Source organism: Ornithorhynchus anatinus, chromosome 5 (assembly GCF_004115215.2).
Source record: "Ornithorhynchus anatinus isolate Pmale09 chromosome 5, mOrnAna1.pri.v4, whole genome shotgun sequence".
NCBI lineage: Eukaryota > Metazoa > Chordata > Mammalia > Monotremata > Ornithorhynchidae > Ornithorhynchus > Ornithorhynchus anatinus.
Window position 1 is genome coordinate 70,104,818 of NC_041732.1, and position 27,822 is coordinate 70,132,639.

The 27,822-nt window shown below is 45.4% G+C and overlaps 1 protein-coding gene and 1 long non-coding RNA gene across 9 annotated transcripts in view; one reads left to right on the forward strand and one right to left on the reverse strand.

Annotated features, from left to right (window-relative positions):
* Window positions 1-26,924, forward strand: LOC114812216. Of its 4 annotated transcripts, none has more exons than XR_005660030.1 (4): window positions 1-93; window positions 1,058-1,127; window positions 12,707-12,938; window positions 26,800-26,924. It is a non-coding gene; the product is annotated as an uncharacterized LOC114812216 (long non-coding RNA). The 4 variants fall into 4 exon arrangements; XR_005660029.1 differs by lacking the exons at window positions 12,707-12,938; window positions 26,800-26,924 and adding exons at window positions 1,299-1,375; window positions 5,146-5,282; XR_005660028.1 differs by lacking the exon at window positions 26,800-26,924 and having other exon boundaries at window positions 1-166; window positions 12,707-13,501.
* Window positions 5,112-27,822, reverse strand: part of SLC45A1 (solute carrier family 45 member 1) — a 41,261-nt gene continuing 18,550 nt past the window's right edge. For 3 of the 5 annotated variants that reach the window (XM_029066162.2, XM_029066163.2, XM_039912080.1), the window contains 5 exons: window positions 26,891-27,630; window positions 16,701-16,854; window positions 13,500-13,676; window positions 10,396-10,601; window positions 5,112-5,569 (listed from right to left, as the gene is read on the reverse strand). In XM_029066162.2, coding sequence (XP_028921995.1) covers window positions 5,303-5,569; window positions 10,396-10,601; window positions 13,500-13,676; window positions 16,701-16,854; window positions 26,891-27,630 — 1,544 coding nt within the window. In that variant the 3' untranslated portion in view covers window positions 5,112-5,302. The remainder of the gene's footprint in view (window positions 5,570-10,395; window positions 10,602-13,499; window positions 13,677-16,700; window positions 16,855-26,890; window positions 27,631-27,822) is intronic. The other 2 variants (XM_029066165.2, XM_029066167.2) reach the window with 2 other exon arrangements.

Consider the following 27,822-nt stretch of genomic DNA (forward strand, 5'->3'; position numbering starts at 1 on the left):
GTCATTGTTGATTCTTGTGAATCTTGCAACTTTCCAGTGTAGAAGGCAGTTCACCTTTCTCCTTGTCCCCTACCCGCCACCAACATCACCCAGGTAAGCAGTATGTGGTGAAGAGCCCTGATTTTGTTCCATTCGCTCCCTGTTCCTCCAGAGAGAGAGTGGCATGGTAGGTGAATTGAGGAGAGTAAGTAAAGCCTTTTTGTCTATTTGCAAGCCTGAGAAGAGTGCAGTGGCGAGTGGATACAGGGAGGTTCCAAGCCCCTGGCCCACCTGAGCTGGGGGATCGTGGTCCATGTTGGTTGTAGTATTGATTCAGCACTCTAAGAGCGGGTGCAACTCTGGGCCTACTGCGGGATGTAATGTTGCCCTGGGGAGGTCTGTGTGACCACTTAAACTTGAAGCATTTCTCTGGGGGGGGGACCTGACCCCACCCCCTCTCTCTGGAGTCACAATGCCCCTTCCCCTCCTCCAGTCCAAGGCCACCCCACATAGTGTAGGCCCCATGCCCCATTCACGCTATCCCGCCATCGATCCCTGGCCCACGTCCTACCGTTATCCTGGAATGCCCTCCTCCTGGTCTGCCATACTAACTCTTCCCCTCTTCAAAGCCCTACTGAGAGCTCACCTCCTCCAGGAGGCCTTCCCAGACTGAGCCCCCCTTTCCCTCTGCTCCTCCTCCCCTCTCCCCCCCACCCTCTGCTATAGCCCTTCCCCTCCCCTCAGCACTGTGCTCATTTGAATATATTATTTATTACCCTATTTATTTTGTTAATGAGGTGTGTATGTCCTTGATTCTATTTATCTTGATGATGTTGCCTTATTTTGTTTTGTTCTGATTTGCTTTGCTTGCTGTCTCCCCGTTGCAGGGATTTTCTCTATCTGTTGCCAAATTATACATCCAAGTGCTTAGTACAGTGCTCTGCACATAGTAAGCACTTAATAAATACTGCTGAATTAATGAATGTCTGATTTGGGCGGAGAGAGACTGGACAATTATGAATTTTTCACCTCTGCAGGCCCCTCATACTGGACAATTACAAATTTTTCACCTCTGCAGGCCCCTCTGACAGTGTATCCTGAGGATATCGCCTCTCTCTTATAGTGCCTGAAACCAGCCCTGAGAAGAGGTAAGTCATGAACCCTCCCACCCAGTCACCGGGAAGATCTCAAAGGAGGATTTGTGCTTGATCATATTTTATTTGGGGGAAGTGGGGGGTTTACCAAGAATGTGAGTCATTGACTCAAACCAGTTTCTTCTGTTCTGGTGTGATACCAACTGACCCTTAACCTCCGGCCAGGCTTCCCTTCTGGGCTTCTGGTGCCATCTCTGCTGCTCTAATGTTCCCTTCTGGACAAAGTGAATCTGAGTGCAGAGGTGAGTGAACACAGGGCGGTTTCAGGCCCTAGGCCGTCCTGAGATGGGGGAATCACATTCCATGTGACGTTGTTATGGTATCAATACGGTAATCTGTGGATGGGCTCAAAAGCTGGGCATGTTGCAGGTTGTAATGTCTTGGTGAGGTCTGTGTGAACCCTAAACTTGGTGCCCTGAAAGGCACTGTGCATCACCAGTCAGTAGGTCAATCGTATTTATTGAGCGCTTACTGTGTGCAGAGCACTGTACTAAGTACTTGGGAGAGTACAATATGGCAATATAATAATAATGATGGTATTTGTCAAGTGCTTACTATGTGCCAAGTACTGTTCTAAGCGCTGGGGTAGATACAAGGTAATCAGGATGTCCCACGTGGGGCTCACAGTCTTCATCCCCATTTTCCAGATGAGGTAACTGAGGCACAGAAAAGTGAAGTGACTTGCCCAAAGTCACACAGCTGACGAGTGGTGGAGTCAAGATTAGAACTCATGACCGCTGACTCCGAAGCCCGTGCTCTTTCCACTAAGCCACGCTGCATTCCCTGCCCACAACAAGTTTAGTCTAGAGGGGGAATTTAAGATCTCGAAAATAGACAAACCGCACTGCTCTGGGGCAAAAGTGTCCTTGTGGGACCAGACTGACCCAATGGACATGGCAGGAGACTCACTGGTTGATGGTTAACTATGGGAATCAAATTCCCAGAGAACTGTGGGAGTGCCCAGGAATGAAAAGAGCCACCATGTTCTGAATCTGAGTCATTCTGGCTGCTAAAGAGCAGTTTGAGCCAGTGCTTTGCTGGAGAATGGCAGGTCTTGGAAGGGGCTGGGTCTTCTGCTATTGTCCTAGCCTGAGCAGATAGGACAGGACTCTGCACACAGTAAGCATCAGGAAATGCCACTGATTGATGGATTGGAAGAGCTCAATCTGAGAAAAGGTCAAATGCTCTGCACACGCCAGCCCTTCCATTGCCCCTGTTGTTCACAAATAAAACCCTGGCCAGGCAGGGAATGCAGCAGGCCCTTGGGGGCTGCCCTGCTAATTGACTCCAGAGAAAAAATAATTTGAGGTAAAACTGGATATGAGATATTGGTATTACCATGAGGCCCCCAGGCAACAATGTTGAACAGAAAGGATCTTCCTTCCAAGAAGATACTTCCACTGCTTGCCATCTAAAGTAACCCACCAGCCCTGCCCCAGGATAAAGTTAGGCCATCTGAAGGTGATAAAAAGATATTCACACCATCAGGATTCAGATGGACACATCCAGTCAAGATACAGGTAGATCCAATCCAGTCCGGATAGAGGGAGGCACATCTAAAAACCTCCAGTGGTTGCGTATCAACCTCCGCACAAAACTAAAACTTCTCACTCTAGGCTTCAAGGCTCTCCATCACCTTGCCCCCTCCTACCTCTCCTGCCTTCCCTCTTTCCACTGCCCACCCCGCACGCTCCGCTTCTCTGCCGCCCACCTCCTCACCGTCCCCCGTTCTCGCCTATCCAGCCGTCGACTCCTGGGCCACGTCCTCCCCCGGTCCTGGAACACCCTCCCTCCCCACCTCCACCAAACTAATTCTCTTCACCTCTTCAAAACCCTACTTAAAGCTCACCTCCTCCAAGAGGCCTTCCCAGACTGAGCTCCCCTTTTCCCTCTGCTCCCTCTACCCCCCCTTCACCTCTCCTCAACTAAGCCCTCTTTTTCCCCCTTTCCCTCTGCTCCTCCCCTTCTCCTTTCCCATCCCCTCAGCACTGTACTCATCCGCTCAACTGTATATATTTTCATTACCCCATTTATTTTGTTAATGAGATGTACATCACCTTGATTCTATTTGCTATTGTTTTAATGAGATGTTCATCCCCTTGATCCTATTTATTGCTATTGTTCTTGTCTGTCTGTCTCCCCCGATTAGACTGTAAGCCCGTCAAAGGGCAGGGACTGTCTCTGTTACCAATTTGTACAATCTAAGCTCTTAGTACAGTGCTCTGCACATAGTAAGGGCTCAATAAATACTATTGAATGAATCTAATCTTAGTTAGGCAAATGTAATGCAACCCAGTCAGGATTCAGTAAGAGATCCAGTCAAGATTACAGGTAGATCCAATCCAGTCAGGATTTAGATAGAAACATCCAGTCAAGATACAGTGAGCCCTAAGCGGGACAACCTGATTATCTTGTATCTACCCCAGCGCTCAGAACAGTGCTCGGCACATAGTAAACGCTTAAAAAATACCAACATCATGATACAGGAAGACCCAATCCAGACAGGATACAATTAAACATACCTGGTAAGAATACAGCTATTCACACCCAGTCAGGATACAGGTGAACACAATTCCAGCAAGAGACAGGTAGACTCAGTCTAGTCAGAAAGGCTTAGACCCATATAATAAAGATACAGATATTCACACCCAGTCCCAGCAGGGTACAGATAAACCCAATCCAGGCAGGATATAAACACATCCATAAGGTGTTTGCCATCTACAAATTCCATGAGTTGCCCAGGGCCAGCATTAACCCCCCATTCCAATCCAATTTGATTATTTACAGAGCAGCTCTCCAATCACCCCCATTGTGGCAACACCTTGTTACTAAATATATTGCTTCAAATTTTTAGCTTTCAATCAGTCAGTAAGATTTAAGTACCTACTGTGTGCAGAGCATGGTACTGGGCATTTAGGAAAGTACAATAAAGTAAAAAGACACAATCCCTGCCCTCAAATAGCTTAAAATTCAAAATAGGAGGAAAAAGGGAATGGAAAAATGAATAGATTGTTGAGTTGGTACTTAAGTATCAAAGTTGACATGCCAGAAAATCTAGGGGTCGTGGTGAGTCTTTTAAGTATGGAGGTGATGTAAAAGAGCAGTGCTAATAGGAGGATGTGACCCAGGAGAAGCAGAATGGCCTACTGGAAAGAGAATCCAGTATCTTTTTCCATGGCTTGCTGGAAAGAGAAGGCCTGGGAATCAGAGGACTTGGGCTCTTATCCCAGATTCACCACTTGCCTGCTGTATAAACTTGGGCAAGTCACTGCTCTGTGTCTCAGTCACCTTATATGTAAAATGGGGATTAATACTGTGAGCCCCATGTGGGACAAGGACTGGGACCAACCTGGTTACTTCATATCTACCCCAGTGCTTAGAACAAGGCTTGACATGCAGTAAGCACCTAACAAATATCATTTAAAAAAAAAAGGAAAAAAAAATTCACGAGGAAGGGCCTCCAGGAAAGGTGTGGTTTGTGAAAGACCGCTAACATGGGGATCCCTGTGGTCTGGCAGATTTAAAGAGGAAGGGAATTCTAGGCAGGAAGAAGAGCCTTATCGGGGGAAGGAAGGCGGAGAGGTAAGAACGAAGCACAGTGAGATGGTGTGTTTCAGAGAGAGAGAGCATGCGCGTGAGCTGGGGTGTAGTGAGGTGGTATGTAGTACAGCGCTCAGTGTTTAGTACAGCACTGTGCATACAGTAAGTGCTCAATAAATTCCATTGAGTGACTGATTGAAGATAAGAATGGACAAAGAGGAGAGAGAGGGGAAGAGAGAGCTGATTTTGTGGCCTGAAACCTGTGGTCAGGAGTTTCTGCTTGATGCTGAGAGGAAACCACCCAAGGTTTTTGAGACATGAGCAGATGTGCTTGGAACAATTTCTTAAAAAATGATCCAGGCATCAGAGTGAAGTATGGCCTGGAGAGGGGAGGCACTAGAGGCAGGGAGGTCATTGAAAAGGCTGATCCAGTGATCATTATGAGTAAAGAGTAATCTCCTTTATTTTCCAGAGTTACATATTTACATAGCCACAGGAAGTCTCGCCAACTATACACTGCTTGAGGAGATTGCTCAAGGCAATTTGGCTACTTTATTGGTTTGACACTCAGCGTTGCCAACGGTGCCCGTGTTCTGAGGGCGAGTCCCGAAGCGGAAGACCCCAGCATGTTAGGTATTCAGCAGAAGGGGCTGGTGCTCTTCTTCTAGATCTTCGCTGGGAGGAATTTCGTAAATGACAAAGAGGGAGGAGTACAAGCAGCCAGTGAAGGACACGAGACTAGCAAAGTACATCACCCCATTGGCACTGCCCACCACTGAGGTCAAGGGGCCCATAATGATGGAAACCAGAATCTGAGCTAAGAAGTACTGACAGCTCAGGAGGGAGATATCCACCCCCATTCCTCGCTTCGTACCGTCCACATTCGACCCTGAAAACTGATTTTAGAGGGAGAAAAACGTGAGAGACACTGTGACTGAGTTAACAACGCAGAGCTTAGGGCACGAACTCTTAATAAAGTGCAGAATTGTTCAAAGTTGTGCCAAACACAGATGTTTCCATTCCGGGCCCATGGAGAGCAAGGAGGGACCCACACAGAGAGAGCCCAGATTTTCCACTGTTCCCTTTTAGCAGGAAATCAGTCAGAGAGATAAACAAAGATAAACCATGTCTGTTGTTTCATTTTTTTCTGAGAGATGATGGTCCTCCCAAAAATCTGTGACTACCACCAAATGAGGAGTGGCATTCTAAGAAGCATTTTTTTAAAGCGATTTGTTTGCACAACCCCTTCTCACCCTTTCCCCACTAGGGAATGCTGACTCAATATCAAGAAATGAGAAGATCTGGGGAGTTATGGGGCCTGTTCTTTATTTTAAGGGACAGGAATGAAAACCTGGGCACCTGAAAGAAAACTTTGTGAGGCGAGCCATCTTATCTATTCCCAAGAATTTCTACAGCACAAAGCATTCTGGGTACTTTTTAAAGATAAATCTCTTCAATCAACAATCTTCTTTGCTTTGGGGCTAATGAAAGGTGCTACAGTCCCAGTAAGTCTAAGCATCAGATTACTCTCAATCCCTCCGATCGTACATTATTCATTTTATGGAAGTCACCTCCTGACTTTTTAATTTACTCATTTGGGGGCTAGTTTTATAGCCTTTAATGGTCCTGACTGGAAATCATTTCTGAGTCACACTGAGGGGAAAGACACCTGAAGATTCCACATTTAGAAAACCAGGAACGATGGGCCTCGATACATGACTGTGTTAATGGAAAGAGCCCAGTCTTGGGAGTCAGACGATTTTTGTTCTAACCCTAACTCAGCTACTTGTCTGCTGTGTGGCCTCTGGCAAGTCACTTAAACTTCTCTGTGCTTCAGTTTCCTCATTTGTAAAAAGGGGCTTCAATATCTGGCTCTGAGCTCTGTGTGAGACAGGGTCGGTACCAGATTATCTTATTCCAGCACTGAATATAGTGTTTGGCACATAATAAGTGTTTAACAGATACTGTAATAACAATAATAACTACAACAGCAACACTGTGGTCCATAGCAGAAGGCCTCGACCACAAGTTGCAGAGCCAGAAATGCATTGGTGTAGGAATATGGGTCTGCAGGCTGCAGCACTAGCTAGGGCAGCAAGGAGCAGGGATACGTCCTCGCTGCTGAGGCAGTGACATGGCAGCTCCGTTTTCAGGTCAGATTGAGTGAGCATCAGAAGGGAGGGAGGCAGGCAGTTTGCCTTCCTCTCATTATCATTGTGAGACCAAGTCAACCCATCAATGGTACTTCATAATAATAGTAATAATGATGGCATTTGTTAAGCGCTTACTATGTGCCAAGCACTGGGGGTAGATACTGGTTATCAGGTTGTCCCACGTGAGGCTCACAGTCTTTATCCCAATTTTACAGGTGAGGTAACTGAGGCACCGAGAAGTTAAGTGACTTGCCCAAAGTCACACAGCTGACAATGGCAGAGCTGGTATTAGAATCCACAACCTCTGACTCCCAAGCCTGTGCTCTTTCCACTAAGCCATGCAGCTTATTTGCTTATTTTTTGCTATTTGCTTACTGTGTGCAGAGTACTGTATTGAGCGCTTGGAAAAGTACAATACAATAGAGTTGGTAGGCACGATCTCTGCCCACAGTAAGTTTGCAGTCTAAAGGGGAAGACAGTTTGGTCACACACTGAGGAGCACCTTGGCCTGGTGGATAGAGCACGGCATGGGAGCCAGAAGGATCAGGGTTCTAATCCCAGGTCTGCCACGTCTGCTGAGTGACCTTGGGCAAGCCACTTAACTACTCTGTGCTTCAGCTACCTCATTTGTAAAATGGGGATTAAAACTGTGAGCCCCATTTGGGACAGGGACTGTGTCCAACCTGACAATTCTGTATTCATTCATTCAATAGTATTTATTGAGCGCTTACTATGTGCAGAGCACTGTACTAAGTGCTTGGAATGTACAATTCGGCCCCAGAGCTTAGTACAGTGCCTGGCACATAGTAAGTGCTTAAGAAATACCATTAAAAAATATCCTGCAGTTGGCAGAAGGACACTGCTGAGGCTTTATCTGTAAGATGTTGGTGTCCGGAAATACTCCTATACTATAATGGAGGTGAATCCCCTTGGAAATTTCCACAAGAAGCAGCAAACAATCAATCAATCATACATATATATTGAGTGCTTACTCTGTAAAGAGCACCATATTCAGTGCTTGGGAGGGCACAATACAACAGAATAGACAGACATGTTCCCTGTCCACAACGAGATCACAGTCTAGAGGGGCCTGGCCTAGTGGAAAAAGCCTGGGCCTGGGAGTCAGGGAACCTAGGTTCTAATCCTGGCCCCACCACCTGTCTGCTGAGTGACCTCGGGCAAGTCAGTTAACCTCTCTGAGCTTTAGACTGTGAGCTCCATATGGGACCTGATTATAATAATAATAATAATGTTGGTATTTGTTAAGCGCTTACTATGTGCAGAGCACTGTTCTAAGCGCTGGGGTAGACACAGGGGAATCAGGTTGTCCCACGTGGGGCTCACAGTCTTAATCCCCATTTTACAGATGAGGGAACTGAGGCACAGAGAAGTTAAGTGACTTGCCCACAGTCACACAGCTGACAAATGGCAGAGCTGGGATTCGAACTCATGAGCCCAGACTTTTAATTAAAGCCCAGATTATCTTATACCTACCCCAGTGCTTTAGTTCAGAGCTTGACACACAGTGCTTAACAAATACCACAATTGGTCTGGCTTCAACCTAAGGCCTCCAGCTCATTCCCATCTATCTGAACGTCACCTTGGCTGGTAAAGAAGCAGCCCCTCTCTACAAAGAAATGGGCCTGCAGAAGTACTCACTTGTTAATTAGTGAGTTACTTAGGACTTGAGTGCTGGCGGAAATACAGCTACAAGTGATAATCAAAAATGTTGAGGCTTTTCCAGAAGTGGCTGATGAAGAGCCCCTGGTCTTTCAGCCTTATCCTGAGGACCACTGCCTTCCTCACTGCCCCATTCTGTCTCGTCAGAGTCAGAGGTTGGTCTTATTAAGACAGGCAGTACTTGGATGTGGCCAAAATAGGACTGAACACTATTGAAGTAATCAGGCCAACAGCAGAGCGATTAGGTGACTTTTACTTAAACATCTGAACAGTGAAACTTCAGAGAGTGTTTCTGCAGTCCTTCTACTGAACTTGACTCCATAGCAGAAGTTGGGGATGGGGCATATTTTTCACATCCTCTCTGCTCTTTTGATAACCCCACTGCCCCAAGTGCTCTGGAAGGCGGGTCTCCCCTCCGACCATGCGCCCTGCTTCCCCTCCCAGTGAGGCCCAGCTGAAGCCATCCTTGCCTGGAAAGGACATCCGCAGCTAAACATGGCAGTTCAGGAATAAATAAGGGAAGCAGCGTGGCCTAGAGGATAGAGCATGGGCCTGGGAGTCAGAAGGACCTGGGGTCTAATACCCTCCGCCACTTGTCTGCTGTGTGACCTGGAGCAAGTCACTTCACTTCTCTGGACCTCAGCGACTTCATCGATCAAATGGGGATTAAGACTATGAGCCCCATGTGGGACAGGGACTATGTCCAACCAGATTAGATTGTATCTAGCCCAGGGCTTAGAACAGTGCTTGCCACATCGTAAATGCTTAACAAATACCATCATTATTATTAAATACTATAATTAAAGAAAGTGATGTGGCAGGAGGAGGGAGAGAGGGGTAACTGCTTAGGACCTTCAACAACCAAGAACACTGAGGCCGGAGCAATTGCCAAACTAATTCAATAGTGGCCCCGCCCTCCTCCAATTCCCAGGTCCATGTCAGACAGCACAGGGGCTCTGGCCAGGAGAGAGCACAGCTCTGGGTCATATGAAGCCCGGGGCTTGGGTGGGCGTGGTCCTCATCTGATACCCACACTGGCCCCTCCAGCCTAGGCTGGGGTCGCTAATGCTGCAGCCCACTCCACCCATCCGGAACCAAGCTCAGGCCTGGATGAGAGGTGGTGGCCACCCAGAGACAGCAGCAGTGCCACCCTGAAGAATACATAACATCAGGTCCTAAATTCCCAAGGCCATGATCCAAAGGGATCCAGCTGACTCTAATGGCTGCAGGATGGAACTGGCCCAGAGACACGAAGCTGTTTATAGCAGGTATGTTCTCCTGGGCCCTTGTCCAGAGGAGAGGGAAAGGCAACACTCAGGGATGATGGGAACGTTCTTCTCTCTAACTTCCATTCATAAGCACATGAATCCTAAAATATTTGTAAACTCCTTGTGGGTAGGGAACACGTCTACCAACTCCATTATAATGTACTCCTCCAGGTGCTTTGAGCAGTGATCTGCACACAGAAAGTGCTTGATAAATATGATTGATTAATTGATTGAAATTTGGGGTCTAATAGATGCACATCTAGGGAAAGGAAGAAAAGGAAGAGGAGAGAGGCTCAGTTAGCGTAACCTATGGGTTCTAATCCCAACTCTGCCACTTGTCTGCTGTGTGGCAAGTCATTTAACTGCTCTGTGCCTCAGTTACCTCATCTGTAAAATGGGGATTAAGACTGCCAGCCCCATGCGGGACATGGACTGTGTCCAACTTGACTAACTTGTATCCGCCCCAGTGCTTGGTACAGTCCAGGGCACATAGTAAGCACTTAACAAAAGCCATTAAAAAATAAAAACCTAACCTGACGCCAAGCAGAGAAGAGCCTGGACGAGGTAAAATCTGCTCCACATTGGGATTTTCGAGGGAAAGGAGGTAGGAGAGACACTTACCTTCTTGCTCTGGTAGTAATCACACAGAAGAGAGTAGGGGAGGGTGCAGAGAGTAGAAAATAATATCCCGTAGGTTATGCAAAGGGATAAAACCACGTAGATATTCCTGGAGAGGGTGGCGAGGCCTGTTCCCAGCCCAAAGGCAAGATAGGCGATGAAATACAGGGTGCGGACACTGAGGTATTCTTCCAGTTTTTCTAGCATGGCTATAAGACAGAGAATAAATTGCCAGAAAAGTCACTCCGATTAGATGGCTATCTCTCCCCTGTTAATAGTTTACCCTCTGGGCTGTCAGAGTTTAAAAAGTTAGTTGGAGTAGTAATTAAGCACCTACTGAATGCAATACACAGTACTAAGCACTCTGGAAGTACAATCAATCAATCATATTTACTGAGCACTTACTGTGTGCACAGCACTGTTCTAAGTGCTTAGGAGAGTACAATATAATAGAGTTGGTAGACACATTCCTTGCCTACAAGGAGCTTATTTATGTTCTAGGAGGGGACACAAGCATTAAAATAAATTATGGATGTGGACCTAAATGCTGTGGAGCTGAGAATAGGGTGAATAAAGGGTACGAATCCAAGTCCAAGGGTGATGCAGAAGGGAGAGGGAGTAGGGGAAATGAGGGCTTAATCAGGGAAGGCCTCTTGGAAGAGATGAGATTTTTTGTAAGGTTTGAAGGGTGGGGAGAGTGACATACATGTTCTCTGCCCTTGTGGGGTTTACAGTCAAAGTTATTGGGGGTTAGCAGAGTTTGGCTATTAATTTTCCCAATGCAAGGAAGCCAGGTCAAAGTCCAGCTGACCTATTCGGGTTTAGGCAATGATCAGCCCAGAGAAGAGCTTTTTGGATTACAGAGTTATAGTTTGTATTTCCATCATTCTTACCAACCACTTTTTTTTTATCTCTGAAGGGGTTGTGGTCTGTATCAGTACAGCCCAGTGGTCTGAACGCTGAAGGAATTTTTCTGAAACTCAAACTTTTCATCCAGACATTCTCACTGACTTCCTAGAAGGCCTGGAGCTTCCTGGGACTTTCTCTCCACCTGAAAATGGGAGAGAAAGCCCCACCCTATATCCCAGAGAGGTGCTGCCTCATTTGCATCTGCAAAGACCCTGAAAATACCCATGGTTGATGAAATGCCTACTGTGATTACCCTCATCCAGTAGAAGAGTGCTCAGAAGAGTGCATGGCCTAATAGATGCAGCATGGGACTGGGAGTCAGAAGGATCTGGGTTCTAATCCTGGCTCTGCCACTTGTCTGCTGTGTGACTTTGAGCTAGTCACTTCACTTTTCTGTGCCTCAGTCACCACATCTGTAAAATGGAGATTAATAATAGTTATGTTGGTATTTGTTAAGTGCTTACTATGTGCAGAGCACTGTTCTAAGCGCTGGGGTAGATACAGAGTAATCAGGTTGTCGTACGTGACTGTGAGCCCCATGTGGGACAGGGACTATGTCCAACCTGACTAGCTTGTATCTATCCCAGTGCTTAGTACAGTGCCTGGCATATAGTAAGCACTTAAATACCACAGTTATCCTAATCCCAGCTCCACCACTTGTCTTCTGTGTGACCTTGGGCAAGTCATTGCACTTCTCTGGGCCTCAGTTACCTCATCTGTAAAAAATGGGGATTAAGAGTGTGGTTAACCAACCTGATTAATTTTTATCTACCCCAGTGCTTAGAAGAGTGTTTGGCACATTGTAAGTGCTTAATAAGTACCATAACAATTATAGTAATTACTATTACTAGTAGAGTGAATTAAAGTGGGCTTGTTATTAGCAATATCTTGATTTTTTACTTGGAAAAGAGTGATCATGGAGAATTTTTGAAAAAATGGGCATCCCATATCCAAGCTTGTACGAGATACCTCATACAATTTTTTACTCTCTACACAAGATTGCATTCCACATGATTACACTTTTCTTAATGTACATACATAACCCTGGGCAAGTCACCAGTCCCCTGACATTTTTGGAAGGGTGCCAAGTGCTAGAAGGGTTATTTAAGAAGACAGTTGCACTTTTGTGATTACAGAGATTCTGGCTCTGAATTCTTCATAGTATGACACAAACAGATCTCTATTAGAAAGTGGGCCAGCTCCAAAATGAAAATTGTGATTCAAAGGAGAGATTGATCAATTAAAGATTTACGTTAATTTGCACCCTCCATTATTTAAGAACTCCTTCCTCCTATTTAAATTATTGTGTGTCTGCCTCCCACATTAGATTGTAAAGACTCTTGGGGCAGGGCTCATGTTTTCTATCACTGTAGTACTCTCCCAAACTCTATGCTTATCTCAACAGAGCTGGGAGGGACACTTGAGGAGAATGAACGACAGCAGGAGACCCAGACAACTGCTCTCTGGAGAGGTGAAACTGGGACATCAGAAGAAAACAGGACAGAGGGAATATTTTAAGGACACGGTAAAACAAAGCCTGAGAAAGTGCTGCTTCCCAGCAGAAAAGCGGGTATTAATAGCTGAAGAGAGACCAGCATGCTGTCAAGAAAGAAGTGACTCTTTTTCACAAAACCTTGGTAAGAAATAAGAGACAAAGAGGCAAAAGTGAAAACAGCACCAGGCACTGAAGGCATCAAACAGGACAACATAACAGTCTCTTTTTGTGCACAGCGGGGCCAGACTGTAGGGTCCTGCATTGTCCTGCCTTTTCAATCCCATGGGTGAATTTCTTAGGGTCCTGCATTGTCCTGCCTTTTCAATCCCATGGGTGAATTTCACCATCAGTGGAATCTTCTTTGAATGCAAAGGACACCTATAAAGAATACAGTGCTCGACACACAATAGGCACTCAGAAATACATTGATGGATCCAAGGAGTACACTCAGTCTGAGATCATGAGGGTTTTCACTATGTTTTCTAGTGAGTACGCTTCTAGGGAATTGGGGAACGTTCTTCCAACAGCGTGAACTTGCCTGGACTCGGCATGTCACATTATTGAAGAAACTGCTCACGTGCCCGTAGGCGGTGGTGGAACACCAAGTACCGCCAATGTGAGTTTTCCATGGGGTGGATTTTGCAAGTTCTAGGAGAACTTAATATGCCTTGGGAACTTCACCGCCCACTCTGCAGTTTCATACCTGAATAGAAGGCAGCACTAAATGCATAGATGCACATGCCCCAGCACCCCATGGTAACCCCAGCATTGTAATTTTGATATTCTTCAGTATTGTGGGGGGCTTTAGGATTCCCCTGAAATACCACCTCTCCCATGAAGTCTGTGTAGAATAGTAGCACGCCTTCAAATGAGAGCCATCCTAAAAAGAGAAATCACAAGGATCAGCAGTAATCTCAAATCAACAGTTGGTTACTGCTCAGAATAAAATAGATACTCTGAAAATGTAAAATAACTTAATATTGGTCATAGTGTGGATCAGACAGCTCCTGGTTCTGAGTTCAGTGCTTTGGCTTCAATCATATGTATTGAACACTTACTGCTCGCAGAGCACTGTACTAAATGTTGAGTGAGTACACTATAACAGAGTTGGCAGGCACGTTCGCCGCCAACAATGAGCTCACAGTGTAGAGGGGGAGAAAGAGACATTAAAATAAATAAATGAATATTTATTTAAAAGGATATGTACACAAGTGCTAGTGGCTTATGACATAAGCTTATGGTGGTCACTCAGGAACAGGGGAAAAAGGAACCCAGGAGATAGGCTCCTAAGTACCCCTCCCTGAGAGAAGTTCAGTTGAGCAGCCATTAATGGTATTAATTAGTTTAATTAGTTAAACGTGCCTATCTTGCTGCTAACCTTTCACCCACATCCTGCCACTGTTCTGGAACACCCTCCCTCCTCATAGACTGATAATTGCTCTCCCCCACTTCAACGCCTTATTAAAGGCATATCTCCCCCAAGAAGCCTTCCCTGACTCCCACACCCTTCTGCTTTGCCCTGAAATGCTCCCTTCATTCATCCTCCCTCCCAGCCCCTCAGCACATGTGTGTATATCTCTGTAATTTATATATTTATTTATGTACATAAATGTTTGTCTCCCCCTCTAGACTGTGAGCTCATTTTAGGCAGGGAATGGGTCTGTTGTTGCATTGTAGTGTCCCAAGCACTTAATACAGTGCATTGTACACAGTAAGCCCTCTAGACTGCAAGCCCATTGTGGGCAGGAATTGTCTCTATTACTGTATTATACTTTCCATGTACTAAGTACAGTGCTCTGCACACAGTAAGCGCTCAATAAATACGACTGAATAAGCGCTCAATAAATACGATTGACTGAATGTATGAATAATATTAATTATTATTATAGTATTTGTTAAGCCCTATGCACCAAACACTGTTCTAAGAGTTTGGGTAGACACAGGGCAATCAGGTTGTCCCACTTGGGGCTCACATTTTTAATCCCCATTTTACAGATGAGGTAACAGGCACAGAGAAGTTAAGTGACTTGCCCAAGGTCAAACAGAAGCCAAGTGGCAGACCCAAGATTAGAATCCACTCTGGTTCTCAAGCCCATGCTCTTTCCAATAAGCCATTCTTGGCCATTTGGGGAGAGAAGTCTGAGCCATGATCCTTGGAGGGTGGGATGCAGGAAGGGCTCAGAGCTGTGACCCTGTAAGGACCCAGGGCATAAGGAAGGAATACAGACATGTTAATAATGGTATTTTGGTTACGTGTTTGTTAAGTCCCAACACTATATTAAGCATTGGGCCTTACATGGGGCTCATAGTCTGAGTAAGAGGGAGAATAGGCATTTAATCCCCGTTTTATGGATGAGGAAACTTGAGGCACAGAGAAGTTAAGTGACTTGCCCAAGGTCAAGTCTGGGCAAGGTCAAATGAAATCTGAACAGAGGACCCAGGCCCTCTGACTCCCGGGTCTGTGCTTTTCCCATTAAGCCCTGCTGCTTCATGTGATTTCAGAGGGTTAGAATACCCAGAAGGTTTCGAGGTCCAGAGGTTAGGACTCGGCGGGAGAGAGGCTTTTGCCTCCTGGGGAATGAAATGGCACAGAATGGTTCTGGCATTGGAAGGTCTCGGAGTTCAGAGAGGATGAGAGACAGGAACTTAGGATGTCCGGAGAGAAGAAGGGAGAAGTTGAGGAGAACTTGAGGACCTGGCTGCCCAGAGGAAAGTTGTCCTGGGTAGGAAAGTATTTGTTCATCCCCTTGATTCTATTTATTGCTATTGTTCTTGTCTGTCCGTCTACCCCGATTAGACCGTAAGCCCGTCAAAGGGCAGGGACTGTCTCTATCTGTTACCGATTTGTACATTCCAAGCACTTAGTACAGTGCTCTGCACATAGTAAGCGCTCAATAAATACTATTGAATGAATGAATAGATCTAGGGAAAGAAAGTTTGATTAACACACCAAGGTTATTTGCAAGAAGTCTATTAAAAGTTATTGAAATCTCTGATCTTGGTGTCTGCCTGTGGGTCTCCTGGTTGGAGAAGAAGCTGTAATTGCTGGGGAGGTACCCTGACCCAGGAAGTTGCAGGATGGAGATGGAGAGGGAGTCCATTCTCTGCTTGTTTCCTGTAGCCAGCCCCAGGATGGCTTCGGTAGACTTGTCCTCAAGTGATCCCCTTGCCTTTGGAGAGATGCCTAAACTTGAGGCAAAAGGCAGCAGTAGGGATGCAGGGATTTGGGGTTTGTTAGGCAGGAATCCCAGACCAGTCTTTCCTGGGAAGGAAGAACTAGGGGGCTTTAAGTCTCAGTGGCCAGGATTTGGCCAGGATTTAGGGCTGAAAACCCCCCAGAAACCACACAAGGCAACATTCCCCTTACAAAAGCAAGGAATCTTTTTATCCCCCACTCAGGAGGCCAGAATCTCACATAAGTAGCATCTACATGGAAAAGCAATGTCACCAAGTGGATAGAGCTTGGGCTTGGGAGTCAGAGGATTTGGGATCTAATCCCAGCTCTGCCACTTGTCTGCTGTGTGACCTTGGGCAAGTAACTGAAATTCTCTGTTCTTCAGTTACCTCATCTATAAAATGGGGATTAAGACTCCGAGCCCCATGTGAACATAGTCTGTGTCCAATTCAATTAATTTGTATCTAGTTCCATGCCTGGCACACAAAAAACACTTAACAAATACTATTAAAAAATGCCTAGACTCTTGGAAATAACATTTGTTAATGTTGAAAATTTTCATTCTTACCCCATTTTCTTCCAAGAGGACAAAATCACTTTCCTTACAGTATCCAATCCAATTATCCTTTTGGTGCCTGGCCTACTGCTTGGCACTTAGTAAGAACTTACTCAAAACCCTAATTATTATTGTTATTATTTTTATGATGATGTGACTGTGTCTGTGCTCACCCAAGAAGTGGTTGATGCAGAGATTACGCAGTGCCTTGGGCATGTTACAGATGGTTGTACAGAGACGCTTCATGGAAAGCGGCTGCTCAGAAACTTCTCCCGACCCATTCAGTTCACTCTCATATTTCACGCCATTCAGCAAAATGTTAGCAACCTGTTGAGTAAGATCATAAAACACATATAAGTCAAAACAAACTTTCCAAATTACTACTATCACCCTAAAACCTCTTGGAAAAATAAATCAGGAGTACAACAATAATAGAAACTATTAAACACAGTTTGGGGGCTCAGTTTTCGGAGACAGGGCTTGACTTAGTGGATATAGCACAGGCCTAGGTGTCGGAAGGATCTGCGTTCTAATCCTGGCTCCATCACATGTCTGCTGCATGACCTTGGGCAAATTGTTTCACTTCTCTGGACCTGGGTCACCTCATCTGGAAAATTGGGTTAAAACCGTGAGCCTTCTGTGGGTCAGGGACTGTGTCCAACCCAATTATCTTGTATCTACCCCTGCGCTTAGTATAGTGCCTGGCACATAGTAAGAACTTAACAAAAGCCACAATTACTGTTATTGTTATTATTATCTCATGTCAACCAATGAATGGGGATGACACCTAGTTCCACTGTCTTTGAATGAAGGATATGGGAGGTTGTAAAGTAATCTCAGGTGTTCTTTATATCCCTCCTCAATTAATGAACAAACTTGTTTCCTCTTCCCCAGCAGGGCCAGCTGCACAAAGTACATGAGGTAAACAACCACTTCAGGGCCCGATATGAGATGGGACAGCAATGGTGGCACCAGGAGAGTGGCAGAGGGTGGACAGTGCTGGGCATAGCCTGAGTTAGAAGAAAACCACTGTGTTATTAGGAACCTGGGAGGGGCCGGTGAAGCAGGGGGTGGGTGAGGGGATTCCCCCTTGCCCCCACAAGAAGCACTCTAAGTCCAGGGGGTCGTTCATTCATTCATTCAATAGTATTGATTGAGCGCTTACTGTGTGCAAAGCGTGTACTAAGCATCTGGGAAAGTACAATACAGTAATAGAGACAATCCCTGCCCACAGCGAGGTCACAGTCTGGATGTGGGGGAGAGGGGGTGCAGGGGAGGGAGACAGATATCAATACAAGTAAACAGACATCAATATAAATCAATGAAATTACAGATCTATACATAAGTGCTGTAGGGTGGGGAGAGGCAGGTAAGAGCAAAGGGTGAGAGTCAGGATGACCCGGAAGGGAGTAGAAGATGAGGAAAAGTGGGGGTTAGACTGGGAAGGCCTCTTGAAGGAGATATGCCTTCAGTAAGGCTTTGAAGAAGGGGAGAGTAATTGTCTCGCGAAAATTGTCTGGGTCAAAGCGGCTTCCACATAATATCATGCAGAATGCTTTTAGGCAATTGTTTCTTGCTGTAGGTGGAGTAATAGCTAAAGCCTGCTCTATTCTCAAAACACGCACTCTGACCTGTTCCCCTCAACCCGCCCACGCTTAAGTGAAATGGAGTCATTTCACTGTTTTTTTATCCTGGATCTTTCCATTATGGCAAAGTCAAATAGGGAAAAATATTTGACTAACTTCATCTAAGTGAGAGCTACTTGATAGCAATCAAGTCAGTGCCCTGTACCCCCGCAAGCAATGACCCGATATTCCCAAGAACTCCCAGATTGTGAAGCCAGTTAAGTGAAAAGTGGATTTTTTTTTCCTGGGATTTGAAAACAATATTTTGGCACCAAACACCCCTATCCCAAAGGGGCTTGGTTTGCTTAATGCTAGGTTTCAATTCACAGTGACTCGGCGGAAATGAGTGTTTGGTTTGTTGGACATTCCAAACGTCTGAGAGATACTGGGCGAGAACTAATTATTTTTGACAGTAAATGTTTCAAGAATAAAGGATTTGGTTGCTATGACTCAACTATAGACTTGTAATGCTGTCAGTCCCAGTACTTTTAGGATGAGATCGTGGTGTTGTGGAAAGAGTGAAGTTCTGGGTGTCAGAGGACCAGGTTCCAAAACTAATAATAGTAATTGTGACATTTAAGTGCTTTCTAAGTGCCAAGCACTGTACTAAGTGTACTAAGCACTGAGGTAAAAAATGTTACAATGCAGAATGATACAGTCTCTGTCCCAAATGAGGCTCACAGTCTAAGTGGAGGAGAACAGATATTGAACCCCTACGTTGCAGATGAGAAAAAGAAACCCAGAGAAGTTAATTGAGTTCTACCATTGGCCTGCTGCAAAACCTGGGCAAGAGACTTAACCTTTTTGAGCTTCAGTTTCCTTAAATTCATTCTTACTTGCTTCCGTTGGGCTCTCTCCTCTGTCCAACGACAATACTTCTTCCTAATTCACTCCTATATTAACTGTCCCTTCCGGCTGTGCCAAACATTTAATTCCTTCCTCAAACCTCCCGTTCCCTGGCCCCGACCACCTCTTTCTTGTAATAACCTGGCCATACACTTCATCAACAAAATTGAAACCATCAGGCGTGATCTCCCTAAAATCTCCCTTGTTCCCCTTGAATCGCCACTCCTCTCTTCCCTCTTCATCTCTCTCTGTTTTCCCTGAAGTAACTCAAGAAGAGATCTCTCCCTCCCCTCTAAATCTACCCCCTCCACCTGTGCTTCAGCCCCCATCCCTTCATACTTTTAAAGACTGCCATTTTCGACTGTTCACTTTCCAATAACTTCTTTCCTACTGCTTTCAAACGTTTACATATCCCCTATCTTAAAAAAATCCTCTGTTGACTCCATGGCTCCCTTCCAGTTATCACCCCATCTCCCTCCCACGATTCCTCTCCAAACTTCTTGACAGAGTTGTTTACAACTGCTATCTCCATTTCCTCTCTTCCTGTTCTCTCCTCGATCACCTCCAATATGGTTTCCACCACCTTAATGCCATGGAAACAGCCCTCTCTAACGTAACCAGTGACCTTCTTCTTAACAAATATGACAGCCTCTACTCTATACTAATCCTCCTAGACTTCTCAGCTGCCTTTGACACTGTAGACCACCTTTCTCCTTAGAACCTCATCCAACCTTGGCTTCATAGACACTATCCTCTCTTGGTTTTCCTCCGGTCTCTCTGACTGCTTCTTCACTGTCTCTTTTGCTGGCTCCTCCTCTGACAGTGAGGGTTCTTCAAGGCTCAGTTCTAGATTCCCTTCTAATCTCCATCCATGCCCATTTCCTTAAAGAACTCATTCACTCCCATGGCTTCAACTACCCTCTCTATGCAGATGATTCCAAAATCTTCATCTTCAACCATGATCTCTCTCCTTTGAAGTCTCGCATTTCCTCCTGCTTTCAGAACATCTCTACCTGACTTTCTCATCACTGTAGAACACACCACCATCCTTCCTGCCTCACAAGTCCTTAACCTTGGCATTATCCTGAACTCCTCTCTCTCATTCAACCCACATATTGGGAAGCAGCGTGGCTCAGTGGAAAGAGCACGGGCTTTGGAGTCAGGGCTCATGAGTTCGAATCCCAGCTCTGCCACTTGTCAGCTGTGTGACTGTGGGCAAGTCACTTAACTTCTCTGTGCCTCAGTTCCCTCATCTGTAAAATGGGGATTAAGACTGTGAGCCCCACGTGGGACAACCTGATTCCCCTGTGTCTACCCCAGCGCTTAGAACAGTGCTCTGCACATAGTAAGCGCTTAACAAATACCAACATTATTATTATTATATTCAATCCATCACTAAATCCTGTCAGTCCCACCTTCACAACATCGTTAAAATCTGCCCTTTTCTCTCTATCCAAACTGCTACCATATTAATACAATCACTCCTCCTATCTCACCTGGATTACTGCATCGGCCTCCTTGCTGACCTCCCAGCCTCCTGTCTCTCTGTACTCCAGTCCATATTACACTCTGCTGTCCGGATCATTTTTCAAAAAAACATTCAGGACATGTTTCCCCACTCCTCAGAAAACTCCAGTGGTTGCCCACCCACCTCGATATCAAATAAGAACTCCTCACAATTGGCTTCAAAGCACTCCTACCTCACTTCGCTACTCTCCTACTACAGTCCAGCCCCCATACTTTGCTCCTCTAATGTTAACTTCATTCATTCATTCAATAGTATTTATTGAGCGCTTACTATGTGCAGAGCACTTTACTAAGTGCTTAAAATGTACAGTTCGGCAACAGAGACAATCCCTGCCCAGTGACGGGCTCACAGTCTAAACAGGAGAGACAGACAGCAAAGCAAAACAGGACAAAACAAAAACAAGACAAATCATCAAGATAAATAGAATCAAGGGGATGTATACCTCATTAACAAAATAAATAGGGTAATAAATAATATACAAAATAATATATACAAATGAGCACAGTGCTGAGGGGAGGGGAAGGGGGAAGAGCAGAGGGTGGGAGGAGAGAGGGAGCAGAGGGAAAGGGGGGCTCAGTCTGGGAAGGCCTCTTGGAGGAGGTAAGCTCTCTGTAGTGCTTTGAAGAGAGGAAGAGAGTTTGACAGACGTGAGGAGGGAAGGCATTCCAGGTCAGAGGTAGGTGGGATGTGGGACGTAGAAGCAGAGGTTGATGGCAGGATTGTCGTGAATGGGGGACAGTGAGGAGGTGCGCAGCAGAGGAGTGGAGTGTACGGGGTGGGCGGTAGAAAGAGAGAAAGGAGGTGAGGTAGGAGGGGGCAAGGTGATGGAGAGCTCTGAAGCCAAGAGTGAGGAGTTTTTGTTTCGTGCGAAGCTTGATAGGCAACCATTGGAGGTTTTTGAGGAGGGGAGTGACATGCCCAGAGTGTTTGTTCTCACTGTGCCTGGATCCTATCTATCTTGATACCACCCCCTAGCCTATATCCTGCCTCTGGTCTGGAACACTCTCCCTGCTTAAATCTGACTGACAGTTAGTCTCCCCCTCTTCAAAGCCTTACTGAAGACACATTTCCTCCAAGAGTCCTTCCCTGACTGAGCCCCTGCTTTCCTCTTCTCCCACTCCCTTCAGCACCACCCTGACTTGCTCCCTTTGTACATCCCCCTCCCAGCCTCGCAGCACTTTTGTCCTTATATGTAATTTATTTATTTATATTCATTTCTTCCCCTCACCTCCCCAGGCTGTAAGCTCATTGTGAACAGGGAATATGTCTGCTTATTGTTGTATTGTACTCTCCCAAGCACTCAGTACAGTGCTCTGCCCATAGTAAGCGCTCAATAAATAAGACTGAATGAATGCCCCACTGACACCTCAAACATATCCAAAACTGAACTCCTTATCTTCCCACCCAAGCCCTGTCCCTCCCTATCTTTCCCATCACCGTAGACAAAGCCATGATCCTTCTTATCTCACAGACCCATAACCTTGGCATTGTCCTTGTGAAAGCACAATGGTCAAGGGCTTCCATTATACCTGTCTCCCCCTCCCCCCCCAACATTCTCTGAGATCTTCCACTCTGAGCTTTTTCAACTCTAGGCCTCCTTGACTGTTTGATTACCTCATAATAAGGAACCAAGTACTGCTGAACCTTGCCACTCAAGGCAAGCCATCACAAATCCTCTTCTCTTTGTTTCCAGGGCCTGAATTATCAGGGATATTAGCATATCATCTCAATACAGGATGAAGCTGTTCCTCCCTTAGCAAGTCAGGACTCCTGGCCTTGCTTATCAGCTGTATTTGATCTCCTGGAGAACAAAGCAGGCCCTGGGATTGGGTGGGAAATAACCCAGTGGGAATTACTGCTGCCCGTCTTTCTGTATTGTGCTCTTCTGGTCAGTGTGGATACTGTACTAGTTGTATATATAAAGAAACTCTGCACTGCTTGAAGTTGAGCTGGTCTTGACTAGCAGAGGAAATTCTGCCCTTCAACCACCCCTCCCGACTAGTGCTAGAAGAGGTGCTAGTAGTAATAAACTTGTCTCCGACATACCCTTTTTTGAACACAACGAAGAGATTGTGAATTTTTCTTCCACATTCTCAATTCGTCTCTCTCATTCCACCCACATGTTCAATCTGTCTCCGAATCCTGTTGGTTCTATTTTCACAACATTGCTAAAATCTGTCCTTTCCTCTTCATCCAAATTGCTACCACTCTGATCCAAGCACACATCCTATCCCGCCTTGACTACTGCTTCTGCCTCCTCACTAACCTCCCTGCCTCCTATCTTTTCCCACTCCAATCTTTACCTCACTCTGCTGCCTGGGTCATTTATCTAAAAAATACCATTCAGTCCTTGTCATTCCACTCCTCAAGAACCTCCACTGGTTGCCCATCCACTCCACATCAAACAGAAACTCCTTACCATTGGCTTTAAAGAAATCAACTCTCCCCGCCTACTTCACCTCACTGATTTCCTACTACAATCCAGCCCACACACTTTACTCCTCTAGCACCAACTTACTCACTGTGCCCCGATCTTGTCTTTCTCACAAGCTCCTTTCCCATGTCCTCCTCCTAGCCTGAAACTCCTTCCCTCTCCATATATGCCAGACCACCACTCTCCCTACCTTCAAAGTATTATTACGGTCATCTCTCCTCCAAGAGGCCTTCTCCGATTAAGCTTTCTTTCTTGTGGCTCACTCTCCTTTCTGTATCGTCTATGCACTTGGATCTGTGATCTTTGGGCATTTAATATTTACCCCACCCTTGGCACTTATGTACATATCTTTAAATTATATATTATACGTTTTTATTTATATTAACATCTGTTTTCTCTTCTAGACTGTAAGCTCTCACTGTGTGCAAGGAATGTGTCTAACTCTGTTGTATTATACTCTCCCAACTGCTTAGTACGGTGCTCTAGAAATAGTAAGTGTTTAATAAATACCATTGATTGATCGATTGAAGATAACAATATCCACCTCTCTGTACTTCCCAGGTACGTAGTGAGGACAAAAATGTGACTAATAATTTAAAAATTATTTAAAAACTCTAGGAAAAGAAGCACTATATCAAGGAGCAAAAAATAGAGATCCCAGACTTTAGCCAGTTGAGTATCTGCCAGTATATTTCACTTGAGTTTGTCAAACTGAAGATCTAACTTAAGTCCACATTCTGTTGAATTAGTATTTTTGCACATGCTCTATTTTTATCCCCTCTAAGCCAGACATGTCAAATCACCACCTGGGGCCTCATGGAGAAGCAGCATGGCCTAGTGGAAAGAACCCAGGCCTGGGAGTCAGAAGGATGTGGGTTCTAATGATGGCTCTGTCACTTGTCTCCTGTGTGACCTTGGACAAGTCATTTCATTTCTCTGTGCCTCAATTCCCCCATCTGTAAAATGGGGATTAAGACTGTAAGCTCCATGTGGGACAGGGGCCATGTCCAACCCGATTATCTTGTATCTACCTCAGCACTTAGAACGGTGCCGGGTGCATAGTAAGCCCTCAACAAATACCACAATTTTTTTTTTATTATTATTGTGGCCACTAAGAAGTTTGGTGTAGCCTGCAGGCCAGTTAGTTACAGCAATAAAGCAAAAGGAAGATGGTTCAGACACCCAATCAGCACCTCTGCTAGTTCTGATCCTGGCTCTGGCTTGCACCCCTATTCCTCAGGTTTTCTGCTTCCAAAGGTTTGGGGGTCACTTTTCAGGCAGCTTTCTCTTCACCTCAACATTTCCTGCCCACTACGCTCCACATCAGCGACAGCAGCCCCTTCATTCGGGAGCAGAGCAGGCCTGCTCAGGGTAGCTGAAGAGGATGCATTCTCTGACTGTCTCCTATTGTGCTGTTGCTGCTGCTATCACTGTTGCCTGAGGACAATCATCAGAGTGAGTGTCCTGTGTGTGTTTTGGTATGTGTCTCTCTTCATCTCTCTGCCTCCTGCTGTTTCATTGGCCCTATCTCTCGTAGCTCCAGTTTCCCTGCCTTGTGTTTCCTGTCTTTTTTCCTCTGTCTCTCTGTCCCAGTCTCTGTCCATCTGTCATCCTACATCTTTCCTATTTTTGTCTACCTCTTGGTGCCCGGGTTTGTTTTTTTTAAAGGTGTTTGTTAAGCACTTACTATGTGCCAGACACTGTATGAAGTTCTGGGGTATATAGAAGCTAATCAGGTTGAACACAGCCCATGTCCCACATAGGGCTCAACTTCTTAATCCCCATTTTACAGATGAGGTAACTGAGGTACAGAGAAGTTAAGTGACTCACCCAGGTCATACTGCAGACAAGTGGCAGAGCGGAGATTAGAACCCAGGTCCTTCTGGCTTCCAGGCCCGTGCTCTATTCACTAAACCACACTGCTTCTTATGGGTTTCTCTATCTGTCTCTCTCAGTCAATGAATGACATTTATTGCAAAATTACTGCATACAGAGGACTGTGCTAAGCACTTGGGAGAGTACGATAGAGATGGTAGATATGAACGCTGCCACAAGGAGCTCTCCTGAATCAGTCAGTGATATTTAGTGAGCATCTATTGAATTCAGAGAATTATAGTAAGAACTTGGGAGAGTAACCTGGAACACAAGAACTTTAGTCAATCACTCTGTCTCACCTGTCTTATTCAGTCAGTGGCTACTCGTGTTCTCTGGCTCTCTATTTCTATGTCTCTGTCTCATCTGTTGATGCCTTTTAGCTTTTCCTGTCTTCTCCCCATCTACTTTTGGTCCACTGTGCCCACCTGCTGGTAAGCCTCACCTACTAACCCTATATCTGCAAAAAATTAGAGGTCAAGAAGTGGTCAAGAAATAAGAAATCAAAAATCAGTGTCAAGAAGAGACATCTGTGTGGAAGCAGTCTACTAGGTAAAAGGCTTTGGTAGGGATTGGAAACAAGCAGAATTGAAGGACAAGAGCACTTGATGAATGGAACGGTTAAATAGAGTGTAGAGAAGGTGCTATCATTTATCAGATAACCCATGTGGATTTCTAAACTTCTATATGTGTGACCCTATAATTAATTTTATCCATTTTTTAATCCCCCAAGCCCTCCCAACTATCTTTTCCATTGAACCTGCAGAATTTCAATGCACCAGTTATCTCCAGGTCAATCAGCACTCTCTGCCAAAATAATCTCATCATCCTCCATCATGAACAGATGAGTCAGGAGTGGGCAGGGGTGGTTATTTCCAGTTCATGACTGGGGAAATCATTTTTCTGGGCCTCAGCTTACCCATCTGAGGCCACCCAGCCATTCAGCAGTGAGGTTGAAATTGGAATTCAGGGATCTTGCTCCAGGGAAATCAGTGGCCTTGTCTTGAAGCCAGACTGCAGCTTAAACCCAAGTGAAACAGCCTTCCAGGTGGCCTTGTTTTACCAAGTGAGATCACTTCTCCCCTACCCCTGAAGATGAGCCAAAGGCATTTCTCTGGAGGATCCAGTGGGCTGATGCTGCTGTCAGATAGACACAATTTTCTCGCAGAAATCTCCCTCTGAAGGTGTCTGAGGTTCAGAAACCGTGCAAGAGTTTAAATGTTTCCCAGACTATGAGCTGCTTGTGGACAGGGATCACATCTACCGACTCTGTGGTTTTGTACTTCTCCAAGCACTTGTACTAAGTGATCTGCCCAAAATAAGCACCCAAAAATACAACTGATTAATTGATTGATTTAAAAATACTTCTTCACTGAGCCACATAGAACTAAGTGAAATGTGCCAAGCATTTCCAGTCAGATTTTCTGATATGGCATTTCAATTTCTGACATTTTTTCTGGCAATCAATCAATATATGCCATTTACTGAGTGCTTACTATGTGCAGAGTACTATACTAAGCACTTGGGAGGGTACAATACAACAGAATTAGTGGACACACTCACCACCTTGGGATTTTTAATTCTGTCAGCACTGACACACTTTTAGGCAAAGTTGTGTACAACAGTATGCACTAGCCAAAAGGTTTTTTGGGTTTTTTTACACTCATTGAGATCTTCTGCTTAAATATGACTCTGTAGAGTTACCCAATAGACACTGTTCTAGCTAAATTGAATTTGTGATTATATGATCTAAATAATGACAGTAACTACTGCCTAAAAAATGCCTCCAGATCATAGACAGCCCCATGGTATAGTGGCCAGAGCATGGGGTTGAGAGTCAGGTGACTTAAATTCTAGTTCCAGATCTGCTATTGGTCTGTTGTGTGTCTTTGGGCAAGTTACTTAACCTCTCTGTGCCTCCATTTGAACACTGGGAATGCTAATACCTGCCTCTCCCTACCTCCCAGGAATGCTGTGAGGATGAAATGAGATCACCGACACGAGAGCACTTTGGAGCAACAAAAGTGTTCTCCAAACACAAGAGATAATTATTTTTACCTGCTGACTGAAGGTCACGTTCCTCCTTCTGCTACTTTCTGGACAGCTTCCTGAGACAACATCCGGAATGGCTAAAGTCTGAGGCCTCTTCAGAATCCCAGCTGACCGAGGTTTTGATGCATCCAGAGAGCCCACTCTTAACATCTCTCCATCTGGGCCAGGAGTCAGAGAAACGTCCCCTCTCTCTAGAAGGCTGTTATCTTGCCCGTAAAAGTTATCGGGAGCCCTGGGAAAGCTGACACTGATGGCCTGTCTCGGGAAGCTGGCTGCGATCGCCAAGTAGTTGTCATGACCTCCGGTGAAGCAGTCGATGAGCACGCTGTCAATATTTGAGGTTCCAAATGAGGATGCGAACTCATTAATCCCCGTCAAAGAGTTGTCCCGGCTGATGAGGCTGCCATATTTCGGTGTTAAAGGGCTGAGGGGGGAAATAGGGCTGGTAAAACTTGCGTATAAATGCGTGGCACTCTGAGAGCTGAGGTTTTCATCTGTGCCTTCCTCAAACAAAACAGGAGGAGAAGGTGGAAGAGGAAGGCTTGGACTCTTCATCACTGTTTTCTTCTTGTCAAATACCTGCAGGGGCTTCTCAGGAATGCTAATCAGAGTCAAAATGGTCGTCACACTCAGAGTAATTGAGGTGAAGACGTAGATGACGCGCAGCTGTCCGCCCACAGCTCTTCCAAAACTGGTTTGATCCCAGTTTATTCCTCCAACGACATAACCAAAACCACCTCCAAGACCTAGTGAGAGAAACAGAGTTTTACTTTTCCTTCCTGAAGCACAGCAGTTCAGTTACGAAGACTGCTATCCCAGCGATCCTTCTTTAAATAGCATCTCATCCCGAGCAACGACAAAAATAGCTACATAAATTTGCCCAAAAGCCCCAACTTCTAAGCTTTCTTGCCTGGGTCATGTGGACATAATAAGGCTAA